General features: G+C 33.6%; 1 protein-coding gene across 1 annotated transcript in view; it reads right to left on the reverse strand.

Moving 5' to 3' along the window:
• Positions 1–2,163: 2,163 nt before the first annotated feature.
• The window catches only part of prss12 (serine protease 12), a 43,955-nt gene continuing 28,656 nt past the window's right edge, over positions 2,164–17,462 (reverse strand). Inside the window, exons 10-13 of the mRNA XM_051108351.1 lie at positions 16,739–16,817; positions 16,468–16,590; positions 7,735–8,033; positions 2,164–3,152 (exon numbers count right to left, since the gene is read on the reverse strand). Coding sequence (XP_050964308.1) covers positions 2,845–3,152; positions 7,735–8,033; positions 16,468–16,590; positions 16,739–16,817 — 809 coding nt within the window. The 3' untranslated portion in view covers positions 2,164–2,844. The remainder of the gene's footprint in view (positions 3,153–7,734; positions 8,034–16,467; positions 16,591–16,738; positions 16,818–17,462) is intronic.

Below are 17,462 nucleotides of genomic sequence, written 5' to 3' on the forward strand. Positions count from 1 at the left end.
TTCAGGGAGAGCAAGGCAAGACGAGCATTTGGCATTAAAAAGTATATAAATTGTATTTTTTTAATGAAAACAACCAATCGTTTCGCTAGAAAAGACCCTACTTCCTCAGCTTGGATCATTTACAACCGCATTTGGGATCGTTTGAAGCCGCATTTAAACTGCCTTTTGGAAGTTCAAAATCAGGGCACCATACCACCATATTGAGAAAAATGCTGAAATGTTTTCCTCAAAAAACAATTTCTTTACAACTGAAGAAAGAAAGACATGAACATCTTGGATGACAAGGAGGTGAGTACACTATATGTAAATCTTTGTTTTGGAAGTGGACAGAAGATTACAATGACGATGCATTAGAAAAACATGAATTTACAAAAGTCTAAACTGTAACACCTTAGTCTGTGCAAAAAGAAAGAGTTTGTGGTTGGTCAGCTTATTTATATACACAGACCAGTAAGTGTGTTAATAATGGGTTTAGTCTGTCTAAAGACTACTCTCATAAATCATGCTCATTGAGGTGTATAGACATAAATCACAAAAAAAACAAACACAAATTATTTAAGCTAACATGAAATGCTCCACATTCTCACCACGTTAAAACAAGGAGGTATAAACAGTTTGCATTGCACGTAAATTCCCATATCCCACTGGCTTCTGGAAGTAACTGCAGCACTGCAAAAATCTGAAGCAAGTATATGGTTTGCTTTTTTGTCCTGATGTTGAAATATGGCAAGCCCCGGTCCAGTTATCATCAAGAACATCTGAACTGTAATAAATGATGTCATGCTTCCTGTGGAGCATTATGATGTCATTTAATGTGTCAATGAGGTGATGTGGTCAGTTACTTAGCAATGGCATTGTAACCATATCCCAGGAGTTTAGAATTACCATACGTTTCTTGGCAGGAAATCCAGAATCTTCTCATTTCAGCATTAAAGCTTGATGTGATTTCAAGCCATTGGAACGTTCTTCAATGCGCTATGCGTCAAATTGGAACATCACTCGTCCCATTGTACAGGCTCAAACAGTCTCTTAATGTCATATACAGTCACATAGATATGCGTTCATTGTCGCATTCACAAGGAAAAAAAAAAATCCACATTCACCATTGTGGTCTCATCAACCTAGAAGTGCTTATTTTTATTATTATTAAAAAAAAAAAAAGAAAAAGAATGAGGATCTGAAATAATGCCAATTTAAGACCAGTCAACACATCGCTATTATGATGGGCCTGTAAAACTTTTTCAGATACAGTTTTTTTTCCCCGTAAAAGTATCTAACCTTTGTTAAAACAACTTGTTTTGTATTTGTTTGTGTTTTGTAGTGTAATTTCAGTGCAAAATTAACATTTTGTGATGACAATATTTAATGTCAGGCACCACATAATTCACTTTAACTTTTAAGACTTATCTGGAATTAATTTCAGCTAGTGTTATGAAATTGTTTTAAACTATTACAGTTGAAGTCAAAAGTTTGCGTACACCTTGCAGAATCTGCAAAATGTTAATTTTAGCAAAACGCATGTTATTGTTTATTTTGTACTGATCTGAATAGATATTTGTATTCTTAAGTTTGATTCTTACGCTTGATTCTTAATACTGTGTTGTTACCTGAATGATCCATGTCAGTGTTTTTTGTTTAGTGATAGTTGTTAATGAGTTAATGAGTTAAACTGCCGGCTGTTCTTCAGAAAAATCCTTTAGGTCCCACAAATGATTCGGTTTTTCAGCATTTTTGTGTATTTGAACCCTTTACAAACAATGACTCTATGATTTTGAGATCCATCTTTCCACACGGAGGACAACTGAGGGACTCATATGCAACTATTACAGAAGGTTCTAACGCTCACTGATGCTCCAGAAGAAAACACGATGCATTAACTTTTTTAATTTGAAGATCAGGGTAAATTCAACTTATTTTGTTTTCTGGGAAACATGTAATTATAATACTAATAATACTTTTTAATATTTAAAAAAAAATAAATTAAAAAATGTACACATCTTCATTCTGTTCAAAACTTTTCACCCCCTGGCTCTTAATGAATGGATCTTCCTTCCAGAGCATCAGTGAGCATTTGAACCTTCTGTAATAGTTGCATATGAGTCCCTCAGTTGTCCTCAGTGTGAAAAGATGGATCTTAAAAATCATACAGTCATTGTTGGAAAGGGTTCAAACACACAAAAATGCTGAAAAAACAAAGAATTTGTGGGACCTGAAGGACTTTCCTGAAGAACAGTGGGCAGTTTAACTGTTCAGGACAAACAAGGGACTCATGAACAACCATCACCAAAACAAAAAAACACTGGTGTGGATCATTCAGGTAACAACACAGTATTTATAGATTCAAGTGTATGTAAACTTTTGAATGGGGTCATTTTTTATAAATTCAACTATTATTTTCTCTTGTGGACTAAATGTAAACAAAATCTTATTCATGTCAGAATAAGAATAATTAGCATTTCGCAGATTCTGCAAGGTGTATGTAAACTTTTGACTCTACTGTATCTAAAACATATTTTGCGCTAATGTTTCTTAAGATCCTTGCACACAGAGTCTGAAATTCTCTTATGAAATTTTCGCACGTTAAAAAAAGAAATACAACCTCATGTTATGTCAATCACGTTTACACACTGGCTCCAAAACTTAAAAAATTCAATCAGGTTCAATTTTCTGCATTTTTAGCATCCTTAGCCATTGTGACATTCTGTGCTTGATGAATTTTGACAAATACAAAAAATGCATACAAAAATTTCAGACTCTGTGTGCAAGGACCTTTATTCTAAAATTGTGCTTCATTTTTCTACCCTCAAAATCAGAATGTCTGTTATTGGTTGATTTTTCTGGGTCCTACTTGCCAATGACCTTTTTAATCCAGGGCACGAAGACAGAGACTTTGGTGTAGACGCCAGGTGCGTCTTGCAGTCGGCACGCGTGACCCCATGATGTGACCCCATAGACGACCCAACTTCCACTCGGCCTCTCGCACACCAACGGACCGCCGCTATCTCCACGGCAACTGTCCACGCGGTGGTCATCGTGGGACGAGCCGGCGCACAGCATGCGACTGGTGAACTGGTCGGAATAGCGCTGCTCACACTGACGCTTGCTCAAAACAGAAATCGAACCCTGCTGAAGAGTTTTTGAATATGCACGACCTGAGAAAAAGAAAAAACCAATAGGTTTTACTTGACGTCTGGAAGTGATCAGACTTAAAGGTTCACGTATGCAATGGAGTGTACTCGCTTCCTTTCAATGTCATCACACACTTCATTCATCACACTGCTAAGAATACTGAACACATAGTAAGTACTGGGAGAAGACACAGGTGATTTACAACACAACGTGACCATTAGAATGAAAGCCTGCTATTAACATGTCACATAATAATGTGTAGATGCTTAAAACTGACATCATAATTACAGCCTGTATGGTTTCTTGATGATTTCCTTATGTTCTGTGATTACAGCTCTGTATAGATGTTACTACTGTCATGAATGTCCTTTTTGATGGGACTAGACAGCTGGACAGATGTCGTCGTAGGTATCGGTTTCTTGTGTGTGTGCGTATATCCTTGTGAAAAAGAAGTGTGCTTAAAGGTTCACCCAAAAAAGAAAATTCTGTCATTAGTTACTCACTCTCATGTCGTTCCAAACCCCTAAGACCTTCGTTCATCTTCGGAACACAAATTTAGATATTTTTGATGAAATCCAAGAGCTTCCTGACCCTGAATAGACAGCAGTGCAACTGAAACATTTCAGGACATCGATGAATAGGTTCAACTGTAATGAAAAGAATGCTTTTTTTGCACAAATGAAACAAAAACAACATCTTTATTCAACAATTTATTCTCTTCCCCCCTTTTACTACCTTCTGGGCCTTGAACATGCCAGCTGAGTTGCTGTCTATGCAGGGTCAGAAAGCTCTTGGATTTCATCAAAAATATCTTAATTTTTGTTCCGAAGATGAATGAAGGTCTTACAGGTTTAAATGACATGAGGGTGAGTAATTAATGACAGAATTTACATTTTACTTTAATTGCTCTAAATTTTATTTTCTAGTGTACTTCTAGTGTATTTCAGAGTCCTGTTCTGCATGTACATACTATATACTTATAGTAACTTAATAACTACAGGTTAGTACAAATACTGTAAAATTAAGTGCAACAGAAGTATATATTTTTAAATAAATATAATAAAATACTATATAATCCAAACAAAATAAAAGGCCACTTTGAGTGTTCTTAAAGAGAGTACACTTTCATGACTATTTCTTAAAATTGCACTTTCTAATTTCAAATTAAATTTCATTTGAAATATTTTTTAAATACAGACAATAGAATTATGAAAGTACACATAAAGATGTACATAATTACTTAAGTGGGTTAATAGCACTCTGAATTGTAGCTAATTGCATTTAATATAAATTTAAACTATTATAATTCTTTTAAATCTGCAATTAAGTGTCCAAAATATTAAATTCAGTACATTCTTTTAAAGTATATTAGGTCACACTATTAACAAACTATTAACTACAGCTTTTGCCTCAATAAACTCCTAATTTGGTGCTTATTAATAGCTAGTAAGGTAATTCAGGTATTGAGTAAGATTAGAGATGTAAAATATGGTCATGTAGAATAGGTGCTTTATAAGTATTAATAAACAGCCAATATGTTAATAACATATGATTAGCAAGTAACTAGTTAACAGTCAGAATTGTTCCATATTCTGAAGGGTTACCGTATATTATTTCCATAATAAGACCTTTTTAAAAGTATGCTAAAGTGCTCTACTTCTATTTAGATTATGATAATTTTAAAATCTGCCAATATACATTTTTGTACACAAATTTAGTACTTTATATGTAACCGATGCAAGCTGCTAATATTTTTATAATCTGTGTCTCTTACTGGATATTTAGTTCATTTCACAGTCCATAGTTCCACAGAACACTAATAAACACACTTTTGTGATTATGAACACATTAAAAGGGCGCTCACGCCATGTGCTCATATATAAACTAGTGTTTACAAATAGCCTTTAGCAAATACACAACCTTGTTTGCAAATATGACCAAAGATACAAATAATTACTAAATTTCTGAGAGATATATGATGCCTAATTATTGCAGAAAAACAGATGTTTTACTATGATTGGCAAACAGACAATCAGAAACACGAAAAATATTTTGTGTATTAAGTGGTTTCATACAAATCTGACAAATGGTGAATTGTTTAAAAATTCCATACTTGTTGCCTAAATACAGATGTGTGTTGTTGAGGTTCAAGTGAAACAAGTTCTGTGTCAAAACACTGAACTTTGCACTCTAAACAACTTACTGAGACCATACGTTAGTTTTCCTTTGTTACGTTATGTTATGGCAGAAAAAAACACTTGTATAATGAATAATTCATAATCTAAGTTTGGAATGGATGAGCCAACGCTATCTTGCAGCCAATTAGTTAATTTTTTTACGTTTTACATTATGTACCTTGTCAAATATGTATGAACTGCCATTAGATCGGGTTAGATGAGCCACATACAAGAGCACACCTGTGACCTTAAAGTAAAAGTTAACCCAAAAATTTTAATTCTGTTTTCAACCAGACTAATTTTCATTTTATGGACAACTGTTGAAACATGTTTCAAAATATGTTCTTGTGTGCCACACAAAAAAAGCATACAAGTTTGGAACAGAATGTAAATGACAATTTTAAATATATTGGAATTTTTGAGCAAACTATTCCTTTAAGTGAGTGTATGCCCTTGTACACTTTCAATTGTATTACATTTTATTAAATGTACACTTGTAGTGTACTTCAAATCTTATTTTTAAAAAAAGACTACACCTGCAGATAATATGGAATAAAAGCCCACTAAAGTGTACACTTTCATGACTGCTCTTAACACGCTTACACAAAAGTGCATTTTGTAATAATGTCAAGTATTTTTAAAACCATACAGTAGTTTTTATAAACATTTGTTGTGCTATAAAGTACACTTATTTTGAAGTGTTGACTAACATACTAAAACACATGTAAAGTATTTGTCTATCATTTGTGTTTTTCAATATTATCTTTAAATGTAATATATTTTAAAAGTACTAAATTGCAATTTCATCATTACAAATATGTAACAAATACATACACAGCATACAAGTTTCAAAGTAAATTACATTATTTAAAATCAATTTTAGTTTACCATAAATGCTTGTCAGTACATCCGCCAGTACATTTTAACCATACTTCCAAGACAATAGAAGTAATTATAAAATTTCATACAATTTTAAAGATGTACTTAAAGGAGAAGTTCACTTCCAGAACAAAAATGTACAGATAATTTACTCACCCCCTTGTCATCCAAGATGTTCATGTCTTTCTTTCTTCAGTCGTAAAGAAATCATGTTTTCTGAGGAAAACATTTCAGAATTTCACTTCATATAATGGACTTCTATGGTGCCCAGGAGTTTGAACTTCCAAAATGCATATTAAATGCAGCTTCAAAGGGCTCTAAATGATTCCAGTTGATGCAGAAGGGTCTTATCTAGCAAAACAATCGTTTATTTGAAAAAAAAAAACAAAAAAAATGACAATTTACATACTTTTTAACCTCAAATTCTCATCTTGTCTAGCTCTGCGTGAACTCTGTGTATTCCGGTTCAAGTTAGGGTATGTCGAAAAACTCCCATCTCATTTTCTTCTCCAACTTCAAAATCGTCCTACATCACTGTTTGAACTTTTATTGTAAAGAGCATTTAATCTTTCCACATTCACTTTGTAAACACTGGATCGTCTGCAGCGATGTAGGAAGATTCTGAAGTTGGAGGTTTTGAAGAAAGAAAGACATGAACATTGGATGACAACGGGGTGAGTAAATTATCTGTAAATCTTTGTTCTGGAAGTGAACTTCACCTTTAAGTCCTACATAAGTAGATCAAAAAAGCACTCTAAAGTTCAGCTAACTGGATGTAATATAAATTTAAATTATAATACATTTTCATTTAGTTGAAATCCACATGCAGTTAAGTGTCCAAAAACAAGGAACGCACAGTTCGCAATTACTGTACGTGTATTATTTTAATGTAAATTATTTCTGTACTACTTTTTCAAAAGTATGCTAAAGTGCACTTCATTTTCACAAGGGTGTGCACTTATAATCATAAACAAAGGCACTTCCCATTCAACTGTTTTCCTTTACACCTCTGCTACTACTTGTACTACTTTGGTTTACTTTTAAAATTCGGTACTGCTGAAACTGCTTGTGCTTTTCCTCATTTGTACATCTTCTGGATAAAAGCATCTGTTAAATGATTAAACTGAAAATGTCATTACATGTTTTACCAAAAACTTTAACTGGTATTTCCTATTTGCCTGTCTGTGGATGAGAGTGACACAGTGATTGTTTCAGACAGAACACAGAACAAAGATTCTGCTATCTTACAGTGTGTGATTATCGCTGTCAGTTCTGCTTTCACACTGTCTGATCACATCTTATGCCTGTCAGCCTGTGCTGTTCAGTAGTAGACCCAAAAGCACCTCCACTTTACACGCATAGCCTCAGCTCTTGCTCTAATTGTTCTCAAAGCATCCTTCATTTCAAGAATGACAGCTTGAGGCTGTTCAGCAGTCTTTTATAATTGTTTCTAAATTCGATCTGCATCCATTTCTTCAGATTTCAAATAGTATGTATGGAGAGTGTGTGAATGCATGAATTTGTGTGTGTGTTACATGGCATTTCCAACCTGTGTCTCCCCAGCCTGTGATGTAGCAGTTGGCAATGCCCTTTGGCACTTTCTCCCTCCGCACTGGCAGGCAGGCGGGCAGCACGAAGCGGCTCAGTGTGACGCAGCCGCCCGTGACACCCCTGTGAGCTCTGTGGCCAGACACACGCACCAGTGCCAGGTCGTAGTCATTGCTGTCAGCGCGGTAGCGCGGGTGAAGGACGATCTTATCCACTGCGTACTCTTCCTCATACTCCTCAGGAACCAGAGAGTGATAATCACCCACACGAACTTTATACAGCCCAGTGCTGTTACCGTATCTAGGAAAGAGCACATAACAGACCCATAACTAAACCTCAGACTAGTGATTTTGACTCATGACTGCTGATTAACACAACTGTTTTTATATATATATATATATATATATATATATATATATAAGGGCTGAGTAAAATATATAAATTTCTCATTTTTACTCGATTCTCTTATGAAACTCAAAACAATATCGATTCTTAAGTCCCAAGAATCGATTAGTGCAGCCTGTTAATGTAGAGTGACACGGTGACGCAATATAACAGCTTATAAACAATGTCACGTAATGCAACATTTACTTTAGAAAAAAACATATTTAGTGGCTATAAAAAAATCGTTAGTAAGTTAAAATTAACTCTAGAGAGGAGCGTTTTACTAAATATATGCACCATATAACATTTTTTTTTTTTTTACTGTTCAGTGTTTAATTTATGTTTAAGTAAATCCATTAAGTTATGACAGCCACCATTTAAATGTTTATATTTTAAAAAACGAATTGGAGTGGAAATATAATTATGTAAGCCCTATTATTATTAAAAATTAATTGAATGTAATTTAAGTATTTGTATGCAAATCAGTTCATTTTAACCTCCAATATTGTAGTAATGTTTTTTAAGGTTTTTGAGTGAGGTTTTTTTTTCCTTGAGAAAATTTGACATGTGCTGTACTTGATATATATCCAAAATAATCTGAAATCAAATTTAAAATCGAATCGAATATGGACCATTCTACCGAAATGGTCCAAAGGCAGAGTTATAAACAAAAAAATTGTATGTATGCAAATTGTATAATATCCAAGGTACACATTTCTAGTAATTGTGCAGTTAATTCTCATATTGTGTCTTGAGAAAGTTTTGGAATATTTGTCCCCTCTCCAAAATTGACACTACTGAAACAGAAATAATAATTTATTTAGAAAGGTTATATTGACCTTTTCAGATTTTGCTTACAGCTACATTGTATATATATATATTTTTTTTATTACAATTTTTCAGAGGTAAATCAATAACAGTTACATTTTTAACAATATTTCAAATGTAATTTATGAGATTTCTTGTATTTTGAATCCAATTTTTCTCTGTAAATGGCAAAAAGTTGATCATACTGATTTCAAAGTTAAGGATTCATTAGTTTGAATATGCATTGAACCAAAAAATATCATAACATCATATTTGATAATTCTGTATACTTTATTTTTGACAAAACATCCCACATCAGATTACACAATTTTAACTTGTAAACTAAAACACTACTAAAATACAAAAATTCCACAACTGTACTAAAATTGTGTTTATTTCCCCAAAATATGAGCACTATGCATTTTTATTTTTTGTTTTTTTGTTTTTGCCACTACCAAAATGATGACATTTTTATGGGATAACTCCCCAAAAAAACAAAGATATCACTACCGAAACATTCAACTGTTTCGGTAGTAACGATTTTAGATAATTTTGAAAGATGCTAATCAGCACATAGTTAGCTAACACAGTTCTGAACAGTTGTCACATATAAAAATTAAAAGTTATGTAATAACTGCCTAAAACGTGTTTGGAAAAAAGGTGTTTGTTAGTGACGTTCCTTAAAGTTACACACAGATTTTTTTCAGACTTTTGAACAAATTTACCTCAAAATGATGGGACCTATCTGCTCACACAGGGAGACAGGAATATTTCCTGATCATAAATTTAGGGGTGTAGTTGAAATTAGTCTCAGCTAATGGACTAAAAAATACACACTGTTTCGGTAGTGACATGAAAAATGCCAGACACATTTTTTACATGAAGTTTCCTAATTTACAAAGAAAATATCAAATAAATATTTTTTTTAAATTCACTTTTTAAAAGACTCAAAAAGATCATTTTCAAAACAATGGGGAAAATAATCTAAAATTATTTCAATATCATTTTCATAAGTTGAAATTAATGTAATTAGTGTTAAATTTAAATGTAATTTTTGTGATGTCTAAATTCACTTGCAGTATTTAAAATGACTTTGGGTTTGAGTTTTAGAACCGTACAGTATGGATTAGGGACACAGCACAGCAATGTAATACTAGGATGATTCAGAGGATGATTTATGACTTCTCTATGTGCCACTCACAAACGCCCTCACATGACAAATCAGATCCCTTCCTCAGGAAGCTCAAGTCAGCCGATCTTATGGACCCAAAGCCAAACCATGTGCACCCACATACACAAACACACACTCACAAAACCACACTCACGGTCAGTTGGGGAAAACAGAGATATACAGGAAGTTTCTTTTTCCATAAACCCAACACCATGACATCACACTCACAAAGGTCTCTGCATGAAACAGAAAGTCTCCTGTGCTTGCCAGTCTTTAATATACTATAAGGTTTCTTTACAGAAGTGAGACTGACATATCTCTTCAGAGAAAGTTTTCAAACTGAGGTCTGAGGACCCCGAAGGGGCCACAAGGGGCCACATTTTTTTTGGTGTTTAAAAGCTTTTATTTAATTAATTAATTTATTTTTATTTTTTTATTATTATTATTATTATTTAAAATTATTATTTAAAAAAAAAACACCCTGTCATAAAATATAATATTAAATAGTAAAACCTTAAAGATCAATATGAATCTTGACCTACTTCAAGGGGTAAACAGAAGCAAACAGTAGTTTGCACATGTTTTTTTGTTTCCACTGTGAGTGACTGTGTGTTTATGTGTATGTGCCCTCCTGTCTGCTTGTTAGTGATTGAAACCATTGCTGTGTAACGGAAATATGTATGTGGTGCCAGAGAGAGAGACAGCACAGCAGTATCTCGTTACACTGTTAGGTCTTTTCTGGAAAAGGATCTGCCCTGTCCGGAATGACACTCTTGGTCTGGCAGTAGTCAGCAGCAGGATCAGCACCACATTCCCAAAGCATCATTCTGGAAAGGGCAGTTCTGAGCCTGACACTGTATATATTAAGCTTCTGAGACTCACAATCAACATTAATCCTTACTGTAGTACTGATCTCAATGAGGTTATTAAAAGGTTATGTTTTCTGAGACACAGCCAAGTGGGCAGTGCTCCGACATGCTGCACTTGAACCCAACTTTGAATCTCAATCATTTTCCAATAACAACCACCACCCATTCTTCCCATAGTTTGCGCTTGCCTCTTTGCAATCCTACTGTACTGACCAGTACTCTACTATAGAATGTATTTAATTTTAATAATGGTAAATGGTAATATTGTCAAATATTGTTCATTTCAAATGTTCTATATTTTCAAAAGTTATTTTCCTATGATAGCAAAACTGAATTTTAACCAGCATTTACTTCGGTCTTCAGTGTCACACGATCCTTCAGAGATCATTGTAAGATGCTGATTTGGTGCTCAAAAAACATTTCGTGACACATTGTTTTTTTAGAATTCTTCAAAACAACAGAATTTATTTGAAATAAAAATTACTAATTTTTTTCGGTGTACATACATATATCATGTTATATTTTCTTTCTTTTCCTTTATTTTTAAAGTTAAACATCTTAAACAATAACATGTTAAATTCGTAGCTTTTTTTAACGTTTATTATCCAATTTAATTTGATACAAAAATATAACATTTCTGGCCAATAAAGTGGTAATGTACCTAGTAAAAGATTTTGAACAGTAAGGTTTTTTATGTTTTTTAAAGAATTCTCTTCTGCTCATCAAGCTTGCATTTATTTGATCCAAAGTACAGCAGAAAAAATTAAATTTTGAAATATTTTTACTATTTCTATCGGAATATATTTTAAAATTTAATTTTATTCCAGTGATTTCAAAGTTGAACTTTTAGCATTATTACTCCAGTCACATGAGCCTTCAGAAATCATTCTAATATTCTGATTTGCTGGTCAAAAAACATTTATCATTATTATTATTATTATTATTATTATTATTATTATTATTATGCTGAAAACAGCTGAGGAGAGTTTTCTCAGGTTTCTTTGATGAAAAGTTCAGAAGAACAGCATTTATCTGAAATAGAATTTTTTTTGTAACATTGTAACATGGCTTTATCATCACTTTTGATCAATTTCAAACATCCTTGCTAAATAAAAGTACTCTTTCTGTCATTCTTTCCCCCCAAAAAATTAAAAAAATTATACTGACTCCAAGCTGTTGAATGGTGTAGCGTATAATGTTACAAAAGCTTTTTATTTCAGATAAATGCTGATCTCTGGATCTTTCTATTCATCAAAAAATGTACTCAACTGCTTTAAATTTTGTAATAATAATAATACTACTAATAATAATAATAAAGTTTTCTTGAACAGCAAATCAGCATATTAGAATGATTTCTGAAGGATTATGTGACACTGAAGACTGGAGCAATGATGCTGAAAATGTAGCTTTGATCACAGGAATGAAGTACATTTCAAAATATATTCCAATAGAAAACAGTTATTTTAAATATTAAAAATATTTCAAAATTGGACTGTTGTGGCTGCACTTTGGATCAAATAAATGCAGGCTTGGTGAGCAGAAGGGGCTTCTTTAAAAAAAAAAAAAAAAATCTTACTGTCCAAAAACTTTTGACTGGTAGTGTAGTTCAATATCCCATAGATTGTTAACTCGCCACACATTTGCTCACTAGTCTAACCAAGTTCCAGAAGCTGGATCTGTTGACAGCTCTTAAACTCTTAGGTGGTACATTATAGCAGTTCCATCATTAGGGCTGACTTTAGCATATTGCTTTCTCAATCCTTTAATTCCACGCCGGTAGTAACCCCAGAGCTTAATTAAAGTTGGCCAACACCCGGGCACACAGCATAAAAATAGCTTAGAGCGAATGCGAGTGTGTTAGTACATGCTATTTTTGTACAAATGCCATGTTACCCTCCGTAAACTCGGAAGCGAGAGACTAACTTTAGTCCTGTGTGGAGCTAAACGATCTCAAATGATTTAAAACCACTGTTATGCTCTTCTGCATGCTATTAACTGCATTCTTGAAAAAGTGAGTGTAAGTGTCTAAGGAAAAAAAGAGGGAGGGGGCCACAAAGGTATCTAGATTTATAGCTCTGTGTGTATGTGAAGGAGAGCATGTAACTAGAGGAAACTTTAGCAGTAGTCTGATGTCATGGATCATATTTTGAAGGCTCAGTGCCTGGACTGGTTGATAAAAAACAGATCCAATACTACTTAAACCTCTCACACAGCCAAAGTGTAAATAAAACCACCTAATGGTTCAGGGAACTACCACTAACGTACATTCTTCACAGTAATGTGGAAATGCAGCACAGGTCTGAAGTGAACTGAAGACAGATCATTTACCAGACTGATCCTTAAGAGAAGTGAGAAGTGTTTGTGTGAACAGGTTTTTTATTGCTTTTCCTCTGGCGTACTATTATTATTCTTCCTTAATGTGAACAGCTATAACGTTTTATCCCTGTGGTGAAAACTCATCAAACGACGCATGAAGGCTCTGTGGCTAATTGCATGTGGTGTAATTTTGGGATGGATGGGATGTATCATTGCCTAGCAACAAGAGGTCTCATTTTCAGTATTTAAAACATTAGCCCTGCTACCCTGTTTGAGCTAGAAAATTTCACATGAGAGTTTGTCCTTGTGACAAACAAATTTACTTTTTACTGAAATTTATTCCTGTGATTTCAAAGCTGAATTTTTAACATCATTACTCCAGTCACATGATCCTCCAGAAATCATTCTAATATTCTAATTTGCTGCTCAAAAACATTCATTATTATGTTGAAAACAGCTAAGTAGAATTTTTTCAGGTTGCTCTGATAAACAAGATGTTCAGAAGAACATCATATATCTGAAATAGAAGTCTTTTTTAATGTTATGTCTTCATCATCACTTTTGATCAATTTAAAGCATCCTTGCTAAATACAAATTATACTGACTACAAGCTTTTAAATGGTATAGTGAATAATGTTACAAAAGCTTTTTATTTCAGATAAATGCTGATCTTTGAATCTTTTTGTTCATCAAAGAATCCTGAAAATAATTATTCAACTGTTTTAAATATTGATAATAATAAAAATGTTTCTTGAACAGCAAATCAGCATATTAGAATGATTTTTGAAGGATCATGTGACACTGAAGGCTGAATATGCTGAATAAGATTTGATCACAGAAATAAATTACATTTATTCAAATAGAAAACAGTTATTTTAAATAGTAAAAAATATTTTACAATATTTCTTAAAAAACTTCTTCTTAAAAAGCATTCAAAATCTTACTATTCAAAAACTTTTGACTGGTAGTGTACCAGTTGTCCACCCAAACAAACTCTCAATTGCTCCTTATATTTACAACGACAAAAGAAGCTTCAATACGTAAAAAAGAAGAATCATTAGTAAACATTTTTTGCAATATAAAAGAACATGTTCGGGGAAATGTGCAACTATCAGTGCTATACAATGTGTTTTATTGCAACGTGATCTTTTCGATTTTTAACAGAAAAGCGATTCCTCATATAGACCTGCTTTAATCACCTTTACTGAATGTAAAGTAGCTAAGCCAAGGCCACCTAATATGTGACCCTGGACCACAAAACCAGTCTTAAGTCGCTGGGGTCTATTTGTAGCAATAGCCAAAAATACATTGTATGGGTCAAAATTATTGATTTTTCTTTTATGGCAAAAATCATTAGGAAATTAAATAAAGTTCATGTTCCATTAAGATATTTTGTAAAATTCCTACTGTAAATATATCAAAACTTAATTTTTGATTAGTAATATGCATTGCTAAGAACTTAATTTGGACAACTTTAAAGGTGATTTTCTCAATATTTTGATTTTTTTGCACCCTCAGATTCCAGACTTTCAGATAGTTGTATCTCAATTAAATATTGTCCTATCCTAACCATATGTCAATGGAAAGCTTATTTTTTCAGCTTTCAGATGATGTATAAATCTCAATTTCCAAAAATTTGACTTTATATTAGGTGGCCTTAGGTACTACAGGTGCATCTCAAAAAATTAGAATATCATGAAAAAGTTTCATTAAATAACCATCGCTACAGTATAAGTTCCGGGTATCTCTTGTTCTTTGAAACCACACTAATGGGGAAGACTGCTGACTAGGCAATGGTCCAGAAGACAATCATTGACACCCTCCACAAAGACATTGCCGTTATGTGTGCTGGTGTTGGTCCATTGTGTTTTATCAAGTGCAAAGTAAATGCAGCCATCTACCAGGAGATTTTGGAGCACTTTATGCTTCCGTCTGCTGACAAGCTTTATGGAGATGCTGATTTCCTTTTCCAGCAGGACTTTAGCACCTGTCCACAGTGCAGGAAACACTTCCAAGTGGTTTGCTGACCATGATATTACTGTGCTTTATTGGCCAGCCAACATGCCTGACCAGAACCCCATTGAGAATCTATGGGATATTTTCAAGAGAAAGATAAAAAACAGTCGATCCAACAATATAAAGATGAGCAGAAGGCTCAATGGTGCCTCAGCAGTGCCACAGGCTGATCACTTCCATGCCACACTTCACTGATTATGTAATTTGTGCTAGGAGCAAGTCATTTGCTGTAATATGTGCTGCCGACCAAGTATTGAGTGCATAAATGAACATACTTTAAAAAACTTGAACTTTTCTTTTTTGCAAATCTGTTTTTTTTAATTGATCTTATGAAATATTCTAACATTTTGAAATACTGGATTTTTGCCTTTTCATGAGCTGTAAGCTCTAATCATCAAAATGAAACAAAAAAACTTTAGAAATGTTTTACTTTACATGCAATGAATCTAGAATACATGAACGTTTCAGTTTTTAAAATGTTACAATAAAAAAAATGAACTTTTTCATGATATTCTAATTTTTTGAGATGCACCTGTATGTGCTTGCATCAAAAAATAAGTGGAATGTACTTACTGTGTTCACACTGTACTGCAAAACACTTGCTGCTATTGAGGTGGGATACAGGTAAAGTTAGGGACAGGTTTGGTTGAATGGGTAGGTTTAAGGGTGGGTTAAGGTGTAAGAAATGGATCAGAAGTGTAATTATAAATGTAAGTACAATGTAAAAACACAATAAGTGCATTGTATCAAATTATTAATTTAAATGTAAGTACTGTATTTAGTAGTTAAGGCCACCTAATAACAAGTGGGGCCTACTTTGGTTTGCTTGCTCTGCCTCTCTTGAATTTGAATTAATATTTAACTATGTTTGTTTTGCAGCTAGAATGACGAAGAGTGTTTATTTGCATGTCACAAATAATGATCACATCATTAAACACAGGATACAGAGGAAGTGTGGGAAGAAGGTATATTGTTTAAAACGACAATTAGAAATATGTTTTGTTTGTATTTCAGGCTATTTTGTGTTATCTAGCTGTGTGAGTCACAGTGGAAAATTGGAAACGCAACAAAGAACTGTGAGTATATGTTTGTGTGTGTGGGTTGACTTTATTTATGCCTTGCAGATGTGATGAGAATGAAGATGTACCTGTCTATACTTATGTGTGAGTACCTCTTAAAGCAGTGGGCAGAGGTGAGGATCCAGCAGCTGCTGATCAAAGTGGCCCCGCATACCAAGCGTCCATCTGCCTGAGACCCTCGCAAGCGCACAGCTGCCTGCCACGGCCAGCCTCCACTACACCACACACATACAAACACTATCAATTTGCATTTAAACGCTCTGCACATTCATTTTCCCATTCCAAACACATAAACATTTATTCTGAGAAGTGTCATTTGTTATGTCAGAGATGTTTGTATACATTTTGAATCTCTCTGCTTACCGTAGCGAGTTCTCCCCTCCTATTATTCTCTTCTGACGGGTATGAGAGGGTCTTAGACCACACATGGAGCCCACCGCCTCTGCAACGTAATGCAAACACATATTTCTATAAAGCATGTATGGGTGAATCTCACTAAATCTGTCAGGAACATCTGCCTTGGTCTTATTTTTAAGGAAGCCTATTTCCGCCACTGAATTAAAAAAAAAAAAAAAAAAAAAAAAAAAAGGTAATTGCGAGTGTTCATCTCACAATTCTGATTTTTTTCTCAGAATTTCATAAAACAAACTTGCAATTCTGCCTTTTTTCTTAGAGTTGTGAAACAAATTTGCAAGAATGACTTCATGAGAAAACTCAAACTTGAGAGTTATAGGTCAGTATTGGGTGATATAAACTTTTTTAACTGCAGGATATAAACTCACAATTCTCATAATTTGTATCTTGCAATTGTGACTTTTTTTTCAGAATTGTGTTTATATCTCACAATTCTGATTTCATGACAAGCAATTGCAAGTTAAGAGTTAAGCCAGAATTCTGAGATATAAACTCGCAATTCTGAGAACATAGCAGTCTTTTTTGTGTTTATATCTCACAATTCTGAGAAAAAAAAAGTCAGAATTGCAAGATATACCTCGCAATTCTGACCTTTTAAATCACAACTGCAAATTCATATCTTACAATTCTGACTTTTTTTCTTTGAATTGTGATACAAACTCGCAATTCTGAC

Source organism: Labeo rohita, chromosome 1 (assembly GCF_022985175.1).
Source record: "Labeo rohita strain BAU-BD-2019 chromosome 1, IGBB_LRoh.1.0, whole genome shotgun sequence".
Lineage (NCBI taxonomy): Eukaryota > Metazoa > Chordata > Actinopteri > Cypriniformes > Cyprinidae > Labeo > Labeo rohita.